Here is a 24,236-nt window from a genome sequence, read left to right on the forward strand (position 1 = left end):
TTAAGTACCTTTTATCAGCACTTATTTCTGAAGACTTTGTTTAAAGTTCATAGGAAGAACCACAGTGGATATAGAGAAAAGAACAAATGATAACTGAATCTGATCTTTGTTTTTCCTCAGGTCTTCTTCAAATCTCTGAAAACAAAGTAGCTGTATTGCTTTTAGCTGGTGGACAGGGAACACGCCTTGGAGTAGCCTATCCTAAAGGAATGTACAATGTTGGTTTGCTATCAAGAAAAACTCTCTTCCAAATTCAAGCCGAACGTATTCTGAAACTTCAGCAGTTGGCTTCAGAGCAATTTGGTAACAAATGCACTATACCATGGTCAGTATGGCTATCAGATTTAGTATTTTTAGTCTTGTATGTGTTCAAATATATAGATGAGACTTTGAATGAAGAGTGTTCCTTTCAGCTGCATAATTAAAATTATCTCCAAAGTGGTTGTCAACTAAATTCAGTTTATCACAGTTGATTCAATCATAGCTTTTTTGCTTGTTACGGTGTTGCTTCAGCTGAATGAAATTGGCTTCCATGCCAAAAATGGAAACATTTGTATCCCTCCAAGGATAGGGAGGGGGAAAAAGTGTATGTAAATCCCTTACAGAACTTTTGGGTAAACTTAGGTAAAAATTGGTCAAACCCTATTCTTTATTTGACATGGGATTAATTAAGAATAGTGGTTGGTCATTTTTTTATGAACATCATGCCTCCAGGGTCCCTTGATAGAATTACTGTGGATCTTATGGGTAATAAGGCATCTTAGCGTGAGTGATTCTGGATGAGAAAATGTACCTTCCAATTTGAGGATTTATTTTTATTTATGCTAGATATTTTTCGGCTTCCATTTTGTTACAAGCGTTAGCTCCCAATGTCTGAAACGTTTGTTTTTATTTCCCCTGTAAGTAGCTTACTCAAAGATCAAATGGAGAACTGCTTCAGTTTATTTCGGCTACTGGTTTTATCATTGTTGCCTGCCACACAGTCTGTTTTAACCCTTATACGGTGGACAAATAACTACGAGTAGACGTCTTGTTAGTACAACCAATATTTATTTAAACCCACACAATCAATAATCACCCACCCGACCAACAACAAGTTATCTTACAAGAAAATACTAGAATTCATGTACGGTACAAGACCTTGACAATTTTGCATGACTGGCAAGTATTTGACTGGCAGATATTGGCCTTTATCTGTGCGCTGGTCTTGGTAGTAGTCTGCGTAGTCTGGCCCTTTGGTCTGGTGTGGCACTCTGGCTCTCATCTTTCTTCCTTCCTTCCTTCCTTCCTTCACAGGTGTGGTGGCTCTCCATCATTGTAGCTCGTTCGTGGGGTCAGAGAGAGAGATTCCTGGTTGTGCAGCACCCTTTATACCCCATTTGGTTTCACGTCCCTTTTGGCCATTGCCAATCAATTGATCAGGACTTGTTCACCCTGATCGATAAGAGTCCAATCAGGTGCTACCACACCGATTTCTGGGTGTGTCCCCAGCAATCATGTCTGTAGATGTTGGAGACACATAGGTCACATACCTTTCTCCTAAATAAGGGTTCACGGTGCCCCTATGTCTGGTACACAACCCAGTGTGACCAGAAAGTCTCCTCTTCATCTTGGAGATGAAACAAGCCAGTGTGATTGTAAAGTCCCTTTCATTCTGGAGATGACCCATATCCTGTTTATTCACTCATCAGGGTTGCAGCCTGTCAGTTTAGTTTCTTGCCCAATTGTCCCAGAGTGCTTTACAAAACGCCATTTAAGATGGCCCATTTGGCTACATCATTCACTGTCATATGATCTCCTTGCCTTTGAAAGATACAAAAGGAACATGAGACTAAATTCTAAACTTTGTGACTTGGGGTAGAGTTTGTAGATGATGTTTCCAAATATTGTTTATCCTTGTTCTGGTTGGTTGAGGTCATGGTTTAGAAGGTGCTATTGAATTTGATTTGATTTATTATTGTCACATGTTAGTATACAGTGAAAAGTCTTGTCTTGCGCACTTGGTGTACTGCTGAGGAGTTAATCAGTTTTATTCTGAATCTAAAATTATAGTCTACATCTTTCTACAGAGATCTCGCTTCTATACAACAGCCTTTTTATAGAATCATAGAATTGTCCAGTGTGAAAAAGATCCTTTGACCCATTGCCATCTTAATTATCATTTCACCTGCTCTACTGCCTTCAGGGATCTGTGATCCATCTGTTCCTCTGAGCTTCCTAATGACCTGCCATTCATTAAATATTCCCTTGTCTTGTAATTTCTTCGAGTGCATTTCCTTGCACTTATCAGAGTTAAATACCATCTGCGACTGCTCTGTCCTTCTACCAACCCATTTACGTCTTCCTGTAACCTACAACCACCTTCACTATTAACCTCTATTTTATTGGATTTAAATCAACTTTAAAAACAAAGCTGCTTTCTGCAATCTTTACTTCCCTGTGAAAGCACTCTGGAATGTGCCATTTAATTGAATTTGATTAGATACAATTAATGGACCTGATGTTCTTCATTCTGTGTAAGAACATTGTTGATTCGTCACATATTGCTCTTTAACGCATGTTATTTTCAGATCATATTGTAGTATACTGGTTGTCCTGGTATACGGTGTAGTATGCTGATGCTCCTCGTATTCCTAAAAGTTTTTTATATATTGAACCAATAGATTAGAGTTTGATTTTTTTTTTCCCCTTTTCATACATTTCTTAGGTATATCATGACAAGTGGTCGGACAATGGAGTCTACAGAAGAATTTTTTGCTAAAAATAGCTACTTTGGCTTACAGGAAGGAAATGTCATCTTTTTCCAGCAGGGAATGTTGCCAGCAATGACTTTCAATGGGAAAGCTATCCTTGAAGGAAAAAGCAAAATATCAATGGCACCAGGTTGGTTAAGAACTTTGGAAGTACTGCGTGCAAAAAGTTGGTTCGATATTACAACTAGCACTCTGGGTTTAGATCAAGGATGCATGCCTGGCCATAGCTGCCCACAATAAATAAAGGGGCTCCCTTACTAATGCATTTCATCTTTCACAAGATCACATTTAAGTGTTGAGCAATTTTCACAAAGATATAACTAATAACAGCTTTTATTTGCTTTCTGATAGAGAAACAAACATCATTGAACATTATCAGAATTTATGATGGGAATTAAAACTGTCCCAGTAAGTAAATTGGAAGGCAGAGATAAAATATTCAGCCCTTGAGCCTGTTTGCCGTTTGGTGTGATCATGATTGAGGTATTTATCTGCCTTACTCCAGTCCCTTAATAATCTTGCCTAATGAAAATCTCCATATTAAACAGTGCAATTCACTTAGAGTTCCAGATTTCCATTTTTCTTTTGTGTGTGGAAGAAGTGCTCTCTCATTTTAAAATAAAACCAAAAATAAATGCTAGTAACGATGGGCAGGTCTATGGAGAGAAATGTTTCAGGTCTGTGATCTTTCATCAGAACTTAAAAGGTTAGAACTAGGTTTTGAGTAAGGGAAGGGTGGGAACAAGAGCAAGAGGAAGGTCTGTTCTAAGATTTAGATTCCTAATTTGGTTCCGTTTTGCCCTCATTTTAAGATTATACCCACTTGTTTTGGATTTCCTCACCTGAAAAAATTTGCACTAACTTCTAACTTATGAATCCCTTTATTGTTTTAAATACCTCAATTTGATCATCCCTTTACTTTCTAAACACACAGAAAATATGAGCCAATTTTTTTGAGTTGCTGTCAATTTAACCCTTTACGTGACGAATCTATGCTGTGTTCTGTTATGGCCAATAAATCTTTCCTTAGACTTATTACCCTAATTGCCACAATACTGGACATGAGGTTTAACACTGATTTCGCACACGCTGAAGCAACGCCTATTCTAAAGGCCAACTTCCATTAGCCTCTTTGACTGTTTTCAACCATCACACAAACTTTAAATGATTTGTGTACAGGGACACTTAAATGAATCTGCTGCTTCTAATCTCTTACATTACAAAATTATTTCCATTTGTCTGTCTTGGTTGTGAAGAAAATGACCTCACTTCCCCACTGTGAACACCATCTGCATTAGCTTTGTCTACTCATAACTCTTGCAAGACAAGTAATGGAAATATTATCCTTTTAAAAATGCCAGATCACTTGATTACGTTCTCAAGTTAGTTCAATCTAAGAGTTTTACTGGCACTGTGATCCTTTTGCGGTTATGATATTTTGTTATAGTATGAATTTGTTACCTTGGATTGTTCTGAAGTGTTTGCCATAATCTTTTGAGAAAGAACTATTATTTTGCAATAATATGAGGATGAGAATTTTGTTGAGATTGGTATCATTACCTCCAATACTTAGCAAATGCTTATTTCTTTTTCATTCTTTTCAATATCGTTGATTTTGCTAGCTAGGCTAGCACTTTTTATTGCCCATCCCTAATTGCCCTTGAGAAGGCAATGGTGAGCTATCTTAAACCACTGCAGGCCATGTGGTGTACGTGTGCACACACTCCCATTTGGGAGGGAATTCCAATGTTCTGATGCAGCGATACAGTTCCAAATCAGCATGGTGTATGACTTGGAGGGGTACTTGCAGATGATGGTCATGTGCGTCTGCTCCCATTATCCTTTTAGGTGGTAGGGGTTTGTAAGATGCTCTCAAAAGAGTCTTGGGGCGTTGCTGCAGTGCATCTTGTAGATGCTGCCACCATGTCAGTGTGGGCGGAGTGAATGTCAAAGGTGGTGGAGTACAGAAGGATCTAGATAGGCTGGGTGAATGGGCCAGGAACTGGCAAATGGAATTTAATGTTGGCAAGTGCGAGGTGCTCCACTTTGTTAGGAATAATGGTAGGAAGGATTATTACTTACGAGGCGAAAAACTGCAGCAGGCAACGGTGCAGAGGGACCTCGGGGTCCTTGTGCATGAGTCGCAAAAACCCAGCTTGTAGGTGCAGCAGGTGGTCAGGAAGGCAAATGGGATGCTGGCCTTCATAGCGAGGGGGATTGAATATAAAAGTAGGGAGGTCTTGCTGCGGCTGTATAGGGTATTGGTGAGGCCGCAGCTGGAGTACTGTGTGCAGTTTTGGGCGCCGTACTTACGCAAGGATATTTTGGCCTTGGAGGGAGTGCAGAGGAGGTTTACTAGGCTGATACCGGAGTTGAGGGGGTTGAGCTATGAGGAGAGGCTGAATAAACTAGGCTTGTACTCGTTAGAGTTTAGAAGAATGAGGGGAGATCTCATTGAGAAGTATAAGATGATGAATGGGATGGATAGGATAGAGGTGGAGAGACTCTTCCTGCTCAGAAAGGACAGTAGGACTAGGGGGCACAGCCTCAAGATAAAAGGGGGGGGGGGGGGCGGTTTAGAACGGAGTTGAGGAGGAACTTCTTCACTCAAAGGGTGGTGAATCTCTGGAATTCTCTGCCCGTTGAAGTGGTGGAGGCTACCTCGCTAAATATTTTTAAGACGCGGGTTGATGGGTTTTTGATAAGAGAGGGGATTAAGGGTTATGGGGAGAGGGCGGGAATGTGGAACTGAGCCACGACAGATCAGCCATGATCTTATTGAATGGCGGGGCAGGCTCGAAGGGCTAGATGGCCTGCTGCTGCTCCTATTTCTTATGTTCTAAGTGGTACATCTCTTATCGTTATCTGAACTGAGTTTACAGAAGTGCGTGTTCTTGCAAAATCACCAGTAGTCACCGGGTGGCACTGTAGCCTTACTTACCAGCTATTTTGCAACAGCTCTGCTGTTTATGGTGTTGGTTTTTATGCTCTATTTTGAAATGTAACCAAATTTCACATTGAAAATGTTCAGAATTTAAAGCTGGCAGTTGTACTACAGATGTTCCAAGAGTTGTTGATCTTATATGAAGTATTCTGTTTCACAGATGGGAATGGGGGTCTTTATCGAGCACTTCGAAATCAGAAGATTGTGGAGGATATGGAAAAGCGAGGCATTGGTTTTATTCATGTGTACTGTGTGGACAATATTCTTGTTAAAGTTGCAGATCCAACATTCATTGGCTTCTGTGTGAAGCAGCAAGCTGACTGTGGAGCCAAGGTATGTGAATATTTTAAAACTGTGTTCAACTTGTATTGGCATCGTAAACTTGCTGTAAAATCTAGTTTATAAATTTGACAAGATGTCTACCCCCATGGGTAGACCTAAAATATCTCAGCACAAAGAGCAGAGGATTTGTCCTAGTAATATGGTCAAGATTTACCCCTTAAGGAACACCTGAAAATATTAATTGGATCATTCTTTTATTGCTATTTGTGGGACCTTGCTATGAGAAAAATTGGCTGCTGTATTTCCTATTTTAAAATAGTGACTGCCCTTCATAGGTACTTAATTAGCTGTAGAGCACTTTAAGTTGACCTGGGATTCATGAAATGCGCTTTATAAATGCAAACACTTTTTTCTATCTATCTTAGTTTGGTGGTTTTTCTCTCCAGTAAAGTCAGAGTGGAATTCCCTGTCTGTTCACACCAGTGGGACACACTCATCCCTCTGCAGTGAATGGAGATTTGGCTGAATGCCAAATTCTCTGTCCTCTCTAGCAGAAGTGGTGGGGTGTGAGTAGAGAATTCCAACTTTTGTTACAAACATAAGTGTGGATGAATGTTAAAGCTTACAGATCCATGGTTTAAAGGCATGATGCTGAATTTTAACTCTGTGTAAATAAACCTTTAACTGCTGGTTAGGCCTCAGCTGCAATATTGCATTCTATTTTGGGCATCACTTCATGGAGGAAGTCGAGGCCTTCAGCAGATTCAGGGAAGCGTAGCCAAAATCGCATCAGGAATATGGGCTTCATTTATAGCAGAGAACTGGAGTTGTGCCCTTGAAACAGAGATGATTAAGGAAAAAATGTTTCTGCTGACGTGAGGGCCTATAATCCAAGGAGACAATTTAAGATAATTAGTAAAGGAACCCAAGAGGAGGTGAAGAAATTTTTTTAAAGAACAAATTATTATCTGGGATGAACAAGCTGAAGTGGTGAAAACAGATTTCGTAGCAGCTTTCAAAAGTATGAACAATGTTTAATTTTTGAATTGAAGTTTTATATCTGTGTATTTTTGTGTTAAGAAAGATAGAGGGGTTTCACTTCCATGCAGATAGTTTATGACAATGAGTGCCTAGAAATCTGGGTGGAACTGTGGCTGAAAAGTCAGTCTTTTGGGCTTATTTATATGTATATACATTTTAATTAGTTATTACAACACCCTGAAGTTAGAAATAGGGATTCAAAATTAGTAATTTTTGGGGGGGAAAGCAGGGTAGGAAAAACTGTCAAGTGACAAACAGGAGCTGAGAGGCTGTTCAGTTGGTGTGTGTCAGAGAGGAAAGATGGTGTTTCTCAGCTCTGAAAATAAAAATGATAAGGTTAGTGGGACAGTAGTTAGCTCAATAGTCAATTATGGGACTCGGTAATGTGATCAGTTTAGAGGTATTGCTACTGAAAGTGAGTTCAACTCACTTTCATGGTTATTTTTATGTAACTTGAGGAGAGATCAGAATTGCATGAGAAGCTTCAAGTCTATGCTTAAGAATTCACCAGAAGAAAACTGCTTCCATGTGTCCCAGTCTCAAGCAAAGGGCGTTTGTGTCAAGTGATCAACTCTTCATCAGTTAATGTGTCTGTAAGATATTGCTAGGTTAAGAAATGTTGGGAAATTGAATCATCTTGTATTAAGTTCTTTCCAACCTTTTTGTCCTGTGTATAGTAATTTATTTCTTGTTTTAATAAATGTATTGTTCTATATGTTAAAAATGTATCAGCAAAAGTGGCAGGGTAATAGAGAAGTGGAACAGTACTGAATAGCTTCATGGCTTCCTTTTGTGCTGCATGATTCACGAACCTGTCTTAAATATTAGACGCATAATTAAAATTAGTTACCAACTGGGCTGTGAATGGAAAAGACCTTGAAAATATACATATTTTTTAAATGCACAGCATTGTTCTTGGTCTCATAAGATGGTTTAGCAGCAGCTGGTTGGTATCTACAACAGCTGTCAGTGTTAAGAGATGCATTCACTAGTTGGAAAAGATGCAGGCTTGTGAATACTCTTTTGGTTCCCTGAAGAAGAAAGTAAAGGTCAAATATTTCTGATGATGAATTCACAAAGGTTCACTCCATGCAAAAGCAGCTTCTGTTGTCCAGTCAAAATGGTTGAACTCCTGTTTCAAAAAAATGTGATCTCACAGATAAAACAATTTGGCTCTAAATCAAAGCTGTGGTGGATTTTTTAGACAGGATCCTCCTATTGCTGGGTGAGATGGCTTCTTTCTGATCTTTAAATCAGGAATCAGTTCCTGTCATATAACAGTATCCCTGTTTCCATTGTGTACACAGTGGGTTGATGGCTAAGCAATTTTTCTCACAGTAGAGAATGTTTGAAATCCCATTAACATTCCGGTTGTGGGTAGTCTCCAGATGTCTTTTATTTATAATTGCATCTTTACCCGGCTGGCAAAGTCTAACATCCTGAAGTCTGAGGGGCAGTCATCAACACCTGGGGAAGCATTTACATTTTTAAGTAACTTTCTAGAAATGTGTCCAGACATAGGGTGGCACAGTGTTTAGCATTGACCTAGGTTCAATTTCAGCCTTGGTCACGGTCTGTGTGGAGTTTGCGCTGTCTCCCTTTGTCAGCATGGGTTTCCTCTGGGTGCTCCGGTTTCCTCCCATTGTGCAAAAATGTGTGGGTTAGGTTGATTGGCCATGCTAAATTGACCCTAGTGTTAGGGAGATTAGCAGGGTTATGGGAATAGGGCCTGGATGGGATTGTGGTCAGAATATACTCGAAATGTCGAATGGCCTATCCTGTAGGGATTCTATGTCTGTCCAAAGCGCACAAATCACCTGACCACTTCCATTCTGTTCTTTCAAAAATTAGAGTGTCTATCATAAACATAAAGTAATATTATGCATTGTTTGAAGTGTTGAGAACCAGAGGACATAAAGTAATGGGCAAAATTACTTTTTTGGCAGTGAATGAATACAAACTGATGTGCACTGTCTAAAAAGGAAGTAGAGGAGAATGCAATAGAGGCTTTCAAAAGGGAATTCAATACATATGTTAGGTGGGAAAAATTGCAAGATAACGGGGCAGGGTTGGGACATCAGGTGACTAAGCTGTTCTTGCACAGAGCCAGCAAGGGTTGTAACCATTCTTTCTACTCCATTCCCTCAGGCAATGAATGCAACTAAAATATATGCAACCATTTTGATATTTGAATATAATCTTGCATATTCAGCAGCTTTTTTATGCTCGCTGTGATTCATGATGTCCATTTATTCATAAGCTAGGTTGCTTGATAAATGGTGAATATTTTCTTTGTTTCTTTTCAGTCTTTCCTTTCTGCACTGTAACTGGTCTGATTTTGATATGGGGTACATCTTTTAGAAGTCAAGATCTATTAGTTGTGTAGTTTTGACTCTGCCATTAGGGCTGAATTTAAATGCCTGAAGAGATAGGGAGGCAGTGGCATAGTGGTATTGTTGCTGGGCTAATAATCCAGAGATGCAGGATAATGCTCTGGGGACCCAAGTTTGAATCTCGCCACAGCAGATGGGGAAGTTTGAATTCAATAAAAATCTGGAATTAAAAGTCTAACCATGATCATGAAATCATTGTCTATTGTCGTTAAAAGCTCATCTAGTTCACCAATGCCCCTTTAGGGGAGGAAATTTGATTTACATGCGACTCCAGATCCACAGCAATGTGGCTGACTCTTAACTGCCCCCCTCAGGGATAGGTAATAAATGCTGATTCAACCAGCAATGCCCACATCCCATGACCAAATAGAGAACGGGTGAAGTGTACCTGTTCATTTTGGACTAGCTCCTCGAATCATTGGCTGGCTTTGGATTCATTTTCATTCCACCAGCAAGATTACCCTTTCTGCATCGTGATGTATAATTGGCTGGCTCCTATACTGAGTTGACCAACAGATGATGAACAGTGAAGGAGGAGAAACAAGATAATTGTCCACCCTTCCCCTTCCAACAAACAGGCAGGGCATAGTGAATTTTTTGGGCATCTGCACTTCTGATTCTCGTGGCCCCAGTAAAAAAAAAGCTTGGACCATTTTGTGCACCAGCTCCAGCAGTTTCTTTAAAGGCTGCTGGTAGCGCTGCTCAGCAGCCAGTCCAAATGCGTGGACTGTGCTCAGCAGCTGCTTTTCCATTTGTACCTCCAAAAATGGAATTAGTGTAAGGATAAAAGCAAATTGCAGCAGATGCTGGAATCTGAAACCAAAGTAAAAAATGCTGGAAAAATCTTAGGTCTGGCAGCATCTATAAGGAGAGAAAAGAGTTGATGTTTTGAGTCCAGATGACCCTTTTTCAAAGCTAAAAGACAAAAAGTGGGAAATATTTAAGTGGATGAGGGAATGAAAGATGAGTCATAGCGACAAAAACAAGGGGAAAGGCTGCTAAAAGTAGTCCATGGAGAGAATAAAAGTTGTGAATGGCCAAACCGCAGAGAAGCTCAAATCGGAAGGTAAGCTGTGACAGATGAAGATGGGACCAATATGTGGGCATGGTAGTAGGATTGGGTGTTAAAATGGCAAGCAATGGGAAGGCCTGGGTCCTGAATTGCGTGCAGACCAAAGATGCTCAGCAGAGCAATCAGTGTTTGGATCCTTATTTCCGTCACTTATGAACACAACCTCTTTTGGTCTGGGGTGGGGGGAGGTGGAAGAGCAGGATGTGGGATGGATCAGGAGACATGCAGCACTCCTGTTTTAGGCCTTGCACTACTGTGTTTTGAGTGGGCGATTCAAGCTTAGCATCTCGGGGCTTTGAGAAAGAAATCATCTCAAAAAAATGTCACTCACAGAAAAATATTTTTAAAAAGATACACTCAAAACATTTTGACCATTGTACAGATGGCTATTTTAATGAGGCAAAGTGTTTATATTGGGTCCCAGTCATTTTGTATGCTTTCTCCAAGATTTTCAACGGTTCATTTGGTTTTACCAAAATAAACAAAAATTTTAAATATTATATAAATTGAGAGTAATCAGGATGCTTAAAGGGGGGATTTTGTGGTTTCCAACTTTGACTAAATTTCTAGAGTTTATTGACCTTGGTTCCTGTAGCTACGAAATATTTTAGCTGCCTATTGCTGAGTGAGTAAAGTAACACTGTATACTGGATTCTTGTGATATTTTGTGTTCAAATTCAGGTAGTAGAAAAGACAAATCCAACTGAGGCTGTTGGTGTTGTTTGTAAAGTAAATGGCCTATATCAAGTTGTGGAATACAGTGAGATCACCCTAGTTACAGCACAGAAAAGGAATGCTGACGGACGTCTAACATTCAACGCAGGGAACATATGTAACCACTTCTTTACACTGAAGTTCTTAAAGAATATTGTTAAGTAAGTTATTGCATTTGGGTTTATTCTACAAGTTATGATTGCTTTCAGAATCCATTATGTAAATGTTTCAATGCTGCTAAATGAGTTGAAGTTTTCTTTTTCTTTGTCAGAGATTATGAACCCAAATTGCGACACCATGTTGCACAGAAGAAAATTCCTTATATTGATGATCACGGGCAACACATTAAACCAGACAGTCCTAATGGAATCAAATTGGAAAAATTTGTATTCGATATCTTTCAGTTTTCCAAGTAAGTTTTCTTGTGAATACAATTCTCTTTATAAATTTTCCTTTTCTCCTTCCCTTAAGTGGTGTGTCGTGCTTTAGGATGCTTCATACAATACCCTGATCATGTTGCCTTTCTTTTGCAAATTGTGTCTAGTTGACCCAGTTGTGTGTTTTATAATCTCGTGTTACTTGCACTCCCATTTATTTAGAATAAACAATTCTAATTCATAAGACTGCTATAGATAAGAAAAGCATCAATACCATCCAGAGTCCCTTGGTTATTGAGTGTCTCTTTCAGGTTCTTTGGCCATGTATGTCTTGTTCCTACTTGCGTTAAACTACCATTCTTTCTTTGTGCTATACTGCTTTACCATTTGCAACACTAGGTGGCAGTTGGTACCAAGTTTGGAAAAACAGTTCCTCTGTTTTTGTTTAGTTCATGTTTTCCTTACGTTATAATTAGGCTGTTTTGGTTTTGAAAATAACCTTGCATCATTCTGACTTCATTTTTTTTAAATGAGCCTTTTTCCTTTGCAACCAGAAGATACTATTTGCACTATTGGCTTCATAGGAACTATTATTCTGCTCCATCAGCTTTACTGTTTTAATGTCAAGGAGCAGTGAACTCTCTTTTCTTTAAAACTAACTAATATAGAAATAAACCTGATTCCAAATCAGTTCTGTTTGAAGTAAACCTTATTTCAAATTGGAGTTTTATTATTATCAAGCATGAAGGCAGTGTGTTGAGACTTCATGATCTTGGCTTCAGTATCCTTCAGCATCAGCTCCACAAACTCCTGAGAGACAGTGTTGATTTTGTGCACATAAGCTAAAACTAGGTCTTTAAATTGATGGGGTAAGGGATTAATCTTTTGGCAAATACAAGTTTTTTTCTGTCAGTAGAAATTTTAAATTTTTACACTCAAAATGGAGAAAATAGAGGAAAACTTCTAGATCGGAGTGGGAATAGAATAGCATCCTCTTCCTGGATTCCATCTTTGACAATTTAAAGCACAAAGTGAAAAGATTTTACTTTCGGGGCCTACGTTACTGTTTCCCGAGTATTACTTACAAGGGGCATCTTGCCACCAGGAAATACATGTGATTTTTCATCAATCTAAACTCTTGGTTAAGCTTAATTCTGGGTGTCACCTTGCACTGATCCAAGACATGTACATTTGAGCATCATTTTCTAATGATTCTGCTCTCATGTTGCACCCCAACTGATAATGGATCTCATAGTATAAATTTTATTTGGTATTTGAGATTTTCTTCAAAGAAATAACTTTAAGTGCAGAGGTTCCATCCAACTTGTTTCAGTTGTTCGTGGCATCACTATTTATTACTGCAAAATGTTTCTCATGCAGCCAATTCATAGATATGATTTTGACAATTCCTACATTATTTCTTGTAGCTCGGTGGGGAAAATACTTAATCATTAAGCAGTTTGAATTTCCAGGGTTATGAGGGAAATAAGGTAATCTTTCACTACCCTAAAATTTTGGACTATTGTAAGCTTTCCCATGTAACTATAATTACTAATTTTCAAGCAGTCTATATTGTGTTTCCTTTGGGTGTGGTATTTGGAATCATTTTCACATTCTGCACAAGGGTTCGGAGCAGAAATTGGTATTTAGTCCCTCAAGACTGCTCTGCCATTTGATAAGACCTTGGTTGATCTGGTTTTAGCCTCAACTCCTCTTTTCTGTCTGCCCCCCATTACTTTTTGAGTTCCTTGTCAATCAACAATATCTAGTTCAGTCTTGAATGCATTCAATGACTCAGCCTCCCATGTTCTTTGGAAAGAGAATTCCACAGACTAACAATTGTCTTGAGGGAAAAAAAAACATTTGTCTTAAATGGGAGACACCTAAATTTTAAATTGTCCCTAGTTTTAGATTCCTCCAAGTTACTTGTATGTGGAAGGGTAATCTTAACCGTTTCTTAAATGTAATTCAAATATATTTTCATAGGAAATTTGTAGTCTTTGAAGTCTTACGAGAAGATGAATTTTCTCCACTGAAGAATGCAGATAGTCAGAATGGGAAGGACACACCTACAACAGCACGCCATGCTCTGATGTCCCTGCACCATCGTTGGGTACTAAATGCAGGTGGAAACTTTGTTGATGAAAATAGAACAAGGATTCCTGCAATTCCCAGGTATATAATGTATGATAGAATGTAATTGTTTTGGCAGTACCTCCCAAACCTATGACTTTTAACAATTAGAATGTCAAGGGCGACAGTTCATCACCTCTGTTTTTAAGTTTGGTTTAAATGCAATAAAAAGGCATCTCACGTAGAAACCAAAGTCTCTGCAGAAAGTTCTGGAACAAACTTTTAGATTCCGAATAAAACCAGGTATCTCGCAGGAACTTGCCTTTAACAATACCCTCAAACCTGCGATCTCTACCATGTGGGAGAACAAGGGCAGCAGATTTATGTGGAGACTATCACCTCCAATCTTCCCTTCAAGTCACATCCAGACTTGAATGTGTTGCTGTTCCTTCTTGGTCAAATTCCTGGAGCACTTAACTGCATTAGGGGGAGTATTTTGATCACATTGCCTGCAGTGGTTCAAGAACAAAGTTTACTACCATCTTCTCGAGGGCATCTAGGAATGAGGAATAAATATTGTCCTTGCCAAGTGATGCCTACATTGGGTGGGCAACTGAATTCCTATCAAAATAAACCCCATGGCATTTTCCAACTGTAAAATTCATTGTTCAAACTGCTAGGATGTTTCTACCTTCTGAGTTGTTTTTACACCATTAAGCTTCTGATGATAAATTGAAAGTATTCAAACAAAATCTTGGAGGGGTTGATCAAATTGGCTCAGCAGAAACCCTGTTTGGCACCAGTATCAGGAGCTACCTATTGTTTTTATCTATCTGCAGTATTTGTTCTAAAATCTTGTAAATATGCATCACTAGTTTGCTTCAGAACGGCATTAATTCATTACATTAGCACCTGGAATAGAATCTGTTGTAGAATATGAAGAATGGCAGAGATTTCAAGATAGTAATCTGTTTGAAAAGTTTTTATAATTATTTGAACACAGATGGGATTACAGCCTTCCAGTTAATGTGATCTGTGGTAGGTACATCTTTGTAGCAACAGTATTTATTATTATCAATGCCAAAGCTAAGATTTACTAGTTGATGTTGTCTTTTAATAGCCACGGTAACCATTGAACACAAATGGATTATCACCAGTCAGAATATCAATGATCAGAAAATCTAGGTGCAACTGTATGTGTTTTACTGTACATGTATGCTTTTGCATTCACACAAAAGTGGCTATCATTGATAGTATAGCTGTAAACAATGACATTTAGTTGTTTAATTTTGAGGCAGCATCCCAAATAGGTATTGATATGTGAAATGTTTCCCATGTCCTCTGTGGCTTATTTCCTACCTCAGCAATCCCTATACATATGTTATGGTAATAGCAATTTCCCTGACTTTTTAAACTAACTGCAGGGTACATCTTAATTAATTTGCATTTTTCTTTTGAAGTTTCTTTTTATCATGTTTTATAGAAATTTGAACTTCATATTCCCATGTTTGTAAATTAATTCCAGTGGATAAAAATATTCAATATCTCAAATGATATGGATCTGCGTTGAAAGGTCTTCGTTTAACTGCTGATAAATCTGTATAATATCCTCAAATGTTTCTTTCACAGAAGTTTAATACACAATGAAAACTTATTTATAATTCTTTATGACATTTTCATTCTGTTTGAGGTGCCTAGTTTTGAAATGTCTATTTTCTAACTCATCATTTTGAACAGTAGAAAGGCCAGTCTAGTTTATTACGTTATGCAGAGAACATGAACTTTGAAGCGAAGAATCCTTTGTTATCCATCCTTTAATGTCATCTTTCACATTTATTAAAATTTACTTTCAGCCAATATAATTTTATAGGAGATGGTTTTTATGAATTCAGTTTTATCTTACTCCCAAATTTATTTGAAACATTGGTTTTGTTGCATTTTATTTTCCCATTAATTCACTTTTTCTTCCCATGTGGCAGTTCGACAACTGGAAAGTCAGAAGCAGTCACTGCTGTTTTCAATGACAAGTAAATATCTTGGATTTGGTTTAATGCATGGTGATGGGTCGTGGCTGCTTTGCTGACTTAAAAAAAATTGTAGAGAAGGACTTGCTTTTTTGTACTGCCAGTGTGTAAGTGCTCAAAGCAAAGCAAGGTTCTGTAACATGTTATGTACATTTAATTGTGATTCTTACTGTGAACAGTAATATTTCCCTCTGAATTTTTTACAACAGCAGTATTAAAAGGGCATGTACAGATTGTGTAAGATCCAATTTGTAATGCAGTTCCAAATTTAATTCCTTTGCATCAGAAATCTGGAGAAGATGCCTTAAGTGTACAGATGTTGTTCTACATTTATGGCTACACATTAATTAATTGAGTCATGTGAGGGATAGCTACCCATAGATCTGATCAAGTTCACAATATTTTTATTTGACAGTCCTTGGCACTTTATTTTTATTTTACTTGTTGATTTCTTGTTTGCTATATTCCATTCATTGGTGCACACCACCTTAAACTACTGGAATTGACCTGCTTTTTAATGGTATATTCATTTATCAGTTTTTGATTTTAGTTTTAATGGTACATTAGTAGGACATGGATAATGCCAGAAAATAAGAGAATAGGTCCATGTTTTCATAATACAGTTCTTTAATGCATCAACTGGGTTTAGACATTGGCAGTTGCAGGTAAATGCTGGTCTTGATAGATTAGCGGTGAAAGGACATACTAACACAAAACAAGGGGTGCATGCCTGAACACTACTTAGCATGTTAACTTTGGAGTATTCATGATTGGTTTGGGCTTTTATTTCAGCAGTGCTGTGTCTTCTAAAGAATCTATCCACAAGTATGTCAGTTGAAATTCCCATTTAAAATTACAGGCCATTCATTTGATTCCTTTATTGTTGAAGTTAGAGTGCACTCACATCACCAAATTAACTGAAAGCGAAATTGCATTTCACTTTTTTAATAGTGACTCAAACCTAGTTTTTACTTCCTGATACTAAAACAAATTTAAATTCCATTGATGTACTAACATTGTATCATTCCTTTCAATTGAATATTTAAGAGAAAGGGAACAGGTCTGTTATTGAAATCAGTTTTTATTTGCTATTATTCCATCTTGCAACCTAATTTGACATTATTAACATGTTCAATGTAACATGTTCCCTCCATTTATAATTCTGAAGTTTTGATCCAATTGCATCAGATCATGGGAGGCTTCACAGCAATAGTGCCAAGCTGTTGGTGCTTTTGCAATGACTGTGATCCATTATGAATGGGACCATTTTATTTTGGCGTCGCAGAGGTAGAAAGCACTGCTGTGTGACATCAAACTTCTTTATAAACACATATTTCTAATCACCTCCAAATGGGGTATGTAGTTATTGACAATTCTAATGCAATTATCTTCTAGTTTAACATGAGCCTTTCAAAGTCTATTAGAATATGTTAAAAGGTGGCTATGTGACAATTGTGGTGATAGATTCTAAGGAGACTTGGTACTTGCTGGGTGAGTTTTTAATAAACTGTTAAAAATCATACTTTACTTTTCAGTCTGAAGGAATTAACAGATGTCCCAATCAAATGTGAAATTTCTGCACTTGTGTCTTACGCTGGAGAGGTGAGTCTGATTATTTAACACCAGTAAGAGGTGATTCACTTGGTGTATAGTGAGAGCTATAATTTTAAATAATTAGTGTGAATTAGTCGGTTATTTGAAATCATATAAACAACAAGGCTAAGTGTGTATATGGTTGAACAAGTCTCTGTAAAGTGAATCTAACAAATTTTGTGTGAAATAGTCAATTTAGACAAAAATCCATCCCTTGGGCAGTATCACTGAGCTTGCTTCCACACGTTGGGGTTAATTTTCACCGGACCAGACTGATACAACTTGGCAGTAACAGCCTATAACTAGCTCTATTAATGCCAAGCCAGGTGCTGCAATTTTAATCATCCCTTTTCATTGTAAAGTTAAATTGCAAGCCTCTTTAAACTGCTTTTGGATACCTGCCATCTCTATTACCTCGAAATTGTGAACATGGACAATCCTTGAGACTCCTGCCAGAATATATCACAATGTGCTCCAAATACTGTTTTAAGATTTCTACTTGTATTCTGTATCATGACTGTTATCAAAATGGGCCTTGTTAAAACCATTTTTAAAGTGTCCTCATTAATTACACAAGTATTGGCATTTATTATAGACGTACCAGTTGCGTTCCTTGCTCAGTCAAAAATATGGGCAAGCTGCCTTTAAAATTAAGATATTTATTTGCATAATTCAGTGTTGCTGATCATGAATGAGCTGGACAGTGTTGGTTATGGGGTTGCCCAAGTGAGAACCTTGAGCTGTATTGTCACTAATCTATAGGTTGTTAAACTTTGGAGAATCCTGCGACTTTTAAAATTGCAGTACCCTCTTATACTATTGTCAGCGATCCATGGAGAAGTGGTGATGGGCTATTGGTCAGGTTGCAGCTTAGGTCATTAATGGTTTAATTTGTGAATGCAACCCCTGCAAAGCAATGCACCTGAGTCAGCTGGAGGTAGCAGCACATAACTTTCTATATTCCCAGCACGTAACTTTCTATATTCCATAGTAGAATATCAGCAGGTGGGTGAAATATCCATTTTGAAGAGCAAATTTGATACATTTGTTAATTGAAGTTGAATTAATACTACTTAGAACATCACAAATATTACAATTTTATTTTAAATTCAGAAATCACTGTCCTAATCTAATACTACCTACAATTCATCATGAATATAAAATAATTTTGGCTTGAACAGAGAAAGACCTACAATTCATTCAAGAATTTTCTGTTTACTAAATCTGGCACAAGATTACGAAATTCTAACTACGTAAAAGTGAGGAAGTTAAGAGTTTGAATATTTTTCTTTGTGTTTGAGACGCATGAAATTTATTGCAAATCATTTCCACTTGTCTAAAAGCCATTATTGTCACAAATTTGTTCCAACTAATTAGTGGCGTTGAACATTGAGTTCTGAGAAGTATTTATGCAATATGATTAGAACAGATTGTTGCAAAAAAAAACTGTTCCTCCCATCTCTAAACTTCACAACAAAAAAACAGTTCCCATGAACAGAACAGATCTTGCATAAGCCAAAACCTGAATTGAGTACTGTGAATAAAATAGTACGGTATTTTATTCAGACTATATGCATGAAGCCAGATGAGAGAACCCTCGCATTTTCCTGTAAGTCCAATTATGTGAGCCCAGGATATCACTGCAAGAATTGCTTAGTGATGATTACTTCATCAATTATCCCTCCTTCATAATGTTTGAAACAGAAACACTTATCCCAGGCTTAGGCTGATCAGTTATAAGTGGCATTGGTACTATATCTCACAATTATCATGCAATAACCATTTCCAACATGAGAGAGCATTGTTACCTTCCCTTGGATTACAGTGGCATCAAGCTACAGCCAGTAGCACACTCTGATTTTTCAAAGTCGTCTCTTCCACCAGTAAGGCACAAGTCAGGAATGTCATGAAATGCTGTTGCTTGTCTGGAGCTTCAGCAGTACTTGCAGCATGACACTATACAGAATAAAGCAATCTGCTTGATTGGTACCAAGGCACTGGTTTAAACAGCCCCTCCCTCCACCATGGGTGTACCATGGCTGCAGAGTATCGCATCTACAGGATGCACTGCAGCAACTCACCATGGCTACTTTGGCAACAATTCCAAAACTCATGATTTCTAATGTCCGGAACAACAAGGGCAACAAATGCAGAAGAACACCAGCACTCCCAAGGTTTCCTCTGAGCACAGATCACCCTGACTTAGATATATATCACCATTTCTTCATTACCATTGGTTGGGAACTCCCTACTTTAACAGCATTGTGGGAATGGAGTACCATGATTCATAAGGATGGGTAAGAAATGCTGGACTGGCTACTTATGAACATACTTTTTTAGAAGAGTTATTTTGGACTTGAAACTCTTATTTCCCTTCCCACAGATGTTGCCTGTAATGCTGAGTTTTTCCAACATTCTGTTTTTGTTATAACTTTAAAAAAAAAGTCAGATTTATTGCAAGTGAAATAATACAGCAATCCAAAAACATAAACTGGACAAGTCTTTAGATTCAGTTATTGCAAACATGTACTAATGATACTGTCCATCCTTTATCCCAGTTAATTGATTACTATAACCATTGCTACAGCAAACATAATGGTTTTGAGTGAGACAAAGTTGAGAGTTCTGGCTGGGAATTTTCTAAAGAGGCACAAGTTAGCTGCCAATTCGTTGAAGCAACCTTTCTCTTCCCACGGGGTGACAAAGGATCATCTGGACTCAATGTCAACTCTTTTCTCTTCTTAAGATGCTGCCAGACCTGCTGAGATTTTCCAGCATTTTCTCTTTTTGCCATCAAATTACATGATGGTTTTCAAATGTTGTTGCATTTTTCGATAAACACTGGACCCTAGTTTCACAGTAGCAGCTGTATAAGAGCTTCTAACGGTAGTAGCCGTCTCCTCAAGAGCCACAGCCGTGGTGCCCCGCTATTTTGGCATCAGTTTTGAAAACCTGGAGGATGCCAGCAATGACTAGAGGTGGTGAACGGAAAATCCTTCGGGCAGCAGATCTTGTGGTCCCAGCTGAGAAGTTCGGAGATGGTGGCAATGGATGTGAGCGAAAAGGCAGCAGTTATGGCTGTCAGCAATACGACTCTTGGGGAAATGGCTGCTACCAGGGTCAGGGAGCGGCTGCTATAAGGACACAACTCCAATAACTAGTGACATTAATTCTTGGTCTTGTTCTGAGACCCAACCTTCTCCCTTTCTGTTACAGGTACTCTTTTTTTTATTTAGAGCAAAGATAGAGATCAGCTAATTTCTCAGCTTCTTCTTTCCCCATCTAGATTATAATTGGTCAATTTGTCCATGTCTTTGTCTTTAATCACACTCACCTCACAGATCTGCCAGTACTTGGAGGAAACCTCTTCCAGTTAAACATGAAGGTGCTCATTAAAAGATTGCTTTGTCTGCTTTTTTCCACAACTTTACTGAACAGGGAAGTGTTGTGTTTAAGTGATTTCAAATAGTTGAAGCCAATGCCAACTGTCAGTTTTACAACTCAGTCACTTTCATTCTGTAAAATCGGCATTTCTGGTAAAATGATACGACATAAAAATGGGAGTTGGCTGTAAATTTTTTTCCATTTGGTGTTTGACGAAGAATGAAGCATTTTGTTCCCCTTGTATCTGTAAGAGCATTCCAAGACCACACACAATATCTTGGATCATGTGTGGAATTAAGTTCATGTTTGCTTTTTTCTATCAGTGAAAAAACATCTCCCTTTAGCGCAGCAAAATTATAAACCCTTTGTACTTCAAACGAGTTCTAATACATAGAAGAAATCATCCCATTATGTCCCTGTAACACCAGTATCAAAAGGACACTCTCTCCAGTACAATTATTTACACTTTCCGACCAGATTCCCTTTTGACTTATTGGCATAAGATTAGCAGGTGTAGGCTCATCTCCCTGGTCGAATCTCAGTTAAGACTCAAAACAACTCGCGTGGGATTTTCTAAATGGCAGATAGAGAGGAACACTTGAAGCCAGTAGTGGCAGGACACAGTTATGACCCACAACACCATCCTGAAAATGTTTTAATTTCATATGAATGGCACTATTCTCTTACTGATCTTACAATTACATAGTCCCATAGCTGGAATTAAAACTGAAATTTGTGTTTCAGGGTCTGGATAAATATGTTTCAGGACGAGATTTCCAGCCTCCACTGATTATAGATGAAAAAGGAGTCCGAGAATTGACCGCAAATGGGCTCTAAAATGCGACATGGAGCCGAATATGAAGATTCTTTTGAACACATCTTTTTATGGCAATTAAACTGCACACCAATGTAACTTGGGAACATTTGTACATTGTTCAGCAACAGTTCTAGCCAAACAGGTCTTAAATTATAATTTAAATATTTTTTTTGAAAGAAAATTTTAGTAAACTATTTTACAGTTTTAGTATTTAAATCATTACTTGCTTTATTAGACAAACTGGTTTATCTTTTTTCAGTGGAATGGGTTTTGCTCTGGGCACAGCTGAATTTTTCTCATTGGGGAAAAAAATTATTTTAATGTGATATACAATGTGACAATAATTGATTTGATATTTTTAAAAACTCAACCCATACAATAATTACAATATCATGTTGGTTCAACTTGGTTGTTTCTTTAACTGTACGGAAGACCTTCATGACTCTGTTGCAGCCCTTATGAGTTATGGACTGAATCACCACATTATCATGCATATATATATATTTTTTCTCATCTGTGTTCTATATGAAGGGTTTCAATTGGTACTAAGATATTTATATTTTGAAACTGAGCCTTTTAAAGTGGAATTTCCACATATTTGGTCTTTTACAGTCACTATACCTGCCACCAACCCCCTCCCCCCCCCCCCCCCCCCCAAACTAATAAAATCTGAATTTGTGGTGCAGCTTGCGGTCCACTTTTATTAATGTGTGTTCCAAATCACCCATACTCTGATTTGGATACATCCTGGGCCAATACCCTGGCTTGTAACACACTTTAAACTTTACTATAATGGTTTCATGCAGTAAGGAAGCGAGGAAGAACAACTTCCGTTAGAAAAAACTAGGATTTTTAGAAGCCTGGCTTGACCAAATTTAATTTTTTTGAAATAAATCTATCTTGAACTGCTTAGCCTGTTGTAGGATTCTAAAGTCATGCTCTAAAGGTGCTGCATCTTCCCATTTATCTTGCTGTGCCAATTTATGAAAACTATTTCTAATGTTGTCTTTCTGTAACGGTATTGATGGTACTTTTTACTCTTAAATTACATCTACAGAATGTTCAATAATAGGAAGAGATCTTTGTCACAGAAATTCAAAATAGGTGGCTTTTGCAGCATTAGCAAATTGATCTATGTGACTGATTCTTTGTCAAACACTTTTTTATAGTGATTGATTATTTTGACAGTCAAATAAAATCATCTAATTTTATTATTTGCCTATTAATCTTATAGCCATTAAGTTGGTGACTCCCTTCCAAATGATTAGAAATAATTCTACCTTTTAAGGCAAGTCCCAGTCGAAATGTTGGCATTGATAAGGTGGAGCTGGGATCTTTCTTGGAGAGGGGGACGCCGGTGGTGGGGGGGAAGCAATAGGTGAGAAACACAAGATTGTGAAAATGCTTCTGTTGCAATGGGTGGACGTGATGCAATTTCACCTTTATTTAAAGGCCCAAGTTCAAACGCAATGTGGAGTTGGGCGCATTCAGTGAAGCCAAGTGGAAATAGGAAAAAGAGACATAATCATTTCCCTATTGAATGAGGTTTCCTTTAAACATTTTCGGGTGAAGTATTGAATGGAGCTGCGATTAATAAGAATGATGGACTTGTATCTCCAAAACAGGTGAAAACCATAATATTCACTATAGATTCAAAAACGGAAACATACCCTAGCACAGGAATAGGTCATTTGGCTCAACCAGCCTACAGCACAATGTATGCTCCACTGAGATCTTCTCATCTTTTTCATCTAACTTTCAACTTAAGCATAGAAGGAAGTGAAGACAGATTATGTAGCATCCCCTTAAATGTATCTAACCTCAGTTATGTGTGGCAGTAAATCCCATATTTTCATAAGCTTCTTCTGAATTCAGAATTCATTGTGATTATCATTAACTTCATTTGACCCTTGACCTACACCTGCACATCCTGAGAGTGGTTTGTTTCCAAATTCTTGTCAAGTGTTGCGGTGGAAGTGTCACATTGCACCAAACCAAAAAAGATGGTTCTGAAGAAAAGTCATGTTGGACTAAAACGTTAACCTAGTTTCGCTCTCCGCATACGCAGCCAGACTGGCTTTACCATTTTCCATTTTTATTTCAGATGTTCAACATGCACAGTATGGTTGTTGGTTCAAATTGAATGGTACTCAGACTTGTACTGCCTTTCAGATGGCATACTAAGCCAAGGCCTGGACTTACAGTTCAGCTGGCTATCAATAATTCTATGGTATTATCCAAAGAAGAACATGTGTACAAAAAGCTGTTCAGCTTCAGTCCAGGTTTATCCTCCACATGAGTGGTGTTCCTAAACCCATGTGCCTACCTATTCCTATATTTCTTTATTCTATTTTCCTTTGAATACCTACCCAATCTACTATTAACTGTTGACACGAGGCAGGAAATTCATGGTGCTAATATTGCTGCACTACTGTAACTTTGCCATAGGAGCAGCACAGATCCCAGCAGGAGCAACACTGAAGAATTCATTGGATATAATCTCTGATTTGATTGTTAACTGCAATAACACTGTGTTATGAGCAAACACTAAAATGAAAAATTTGAGTTTTATTTCAGGAGACAATTAAGTGATTATGTAGAAACTAAAAATTGCAAAAGATTGGATAGGTGGCTAGAAAAATCTTCTCACGTAATTAACTCCCTTTAGAAACACTCAAGTGTTTATCTATGTTTCTTTTCCCTATAACCATCCGTACATTCTGTTTCTATCCGATCTGTCTCTGTCCGATCCTTTGGAACTTTTAATCA

At 38.0% G+C, this 24,236-nt stretch overlaps 1 protein-coding gene across 2 annotated transcripts in view; it reads left to right on the forward strand.

The window, feature by feature from the left end:
- Positions 1-22,748, forward strand: part of uap1 (UDP-N-acetylglucosamine pyrophosphorylase 1) — a 42,041-nt gene extending 19,293 nt beyond the window's left edge. Inside the window, exons 2-10 of one of the 2 annotated variants that reach the window (XM_080195881.1) lie at positions 121-325; positions 2,708-2,883; positions 5,858-6,030; positions 11,167-11,360; positions 11,471-11,611; positions 13,563-13,751; positions 15,629-15,676; positions 17,209-17,275; positions 21,395-22,747. In XM_080195881.1, the coding sequence (XP_080052007.1) occupies positions 121-325; positions 2,708-2,883; positions 5,858-6,030; positions 11,167-11,360; positions 11,471-11,611; positions 13,563-13,751; positions 15,629-15,676; positions 17,209-17,275; positions 21,395-21,487 (1,286 nt within the window). In that variant the 3' untranslated portion in view covers positions 21,488-22,747. Of the gene's footprint in view, positions 1-120; positions 326-2,707; positions 2,884-5,857; positions 6,031-11,166; positions 11,361-11,470; positions 11,612-13,562; positions 13,752-15,628; positions 15,677-17,208; positions 17,276-21,394 lie in introns of both variants that reach the window. The other variant, XM_080195882.1, reaches the window with a different exon arrangement.
- The last annotated feature ends 1,488 nt before the right edge of the window (positions 22,749-24,236 follow it).

This window comes from Carcharhinus amblyrhynchos, chromosome 9 (genome assembly GCF_965287045.1).
Source record: "Carcharhinus amblyrhynchos chromosome 9, sCarAmb.v2.hapA, whole genome shotgun sequence".
Classification (NCBI taxonomy): Eukaryota; Metazoa; Chordata; class Chondrichthyes; order Carcharhiniformes; family Carcharhinidae; genus Carcharhinus; species Carcharhinus amblyrhynchos.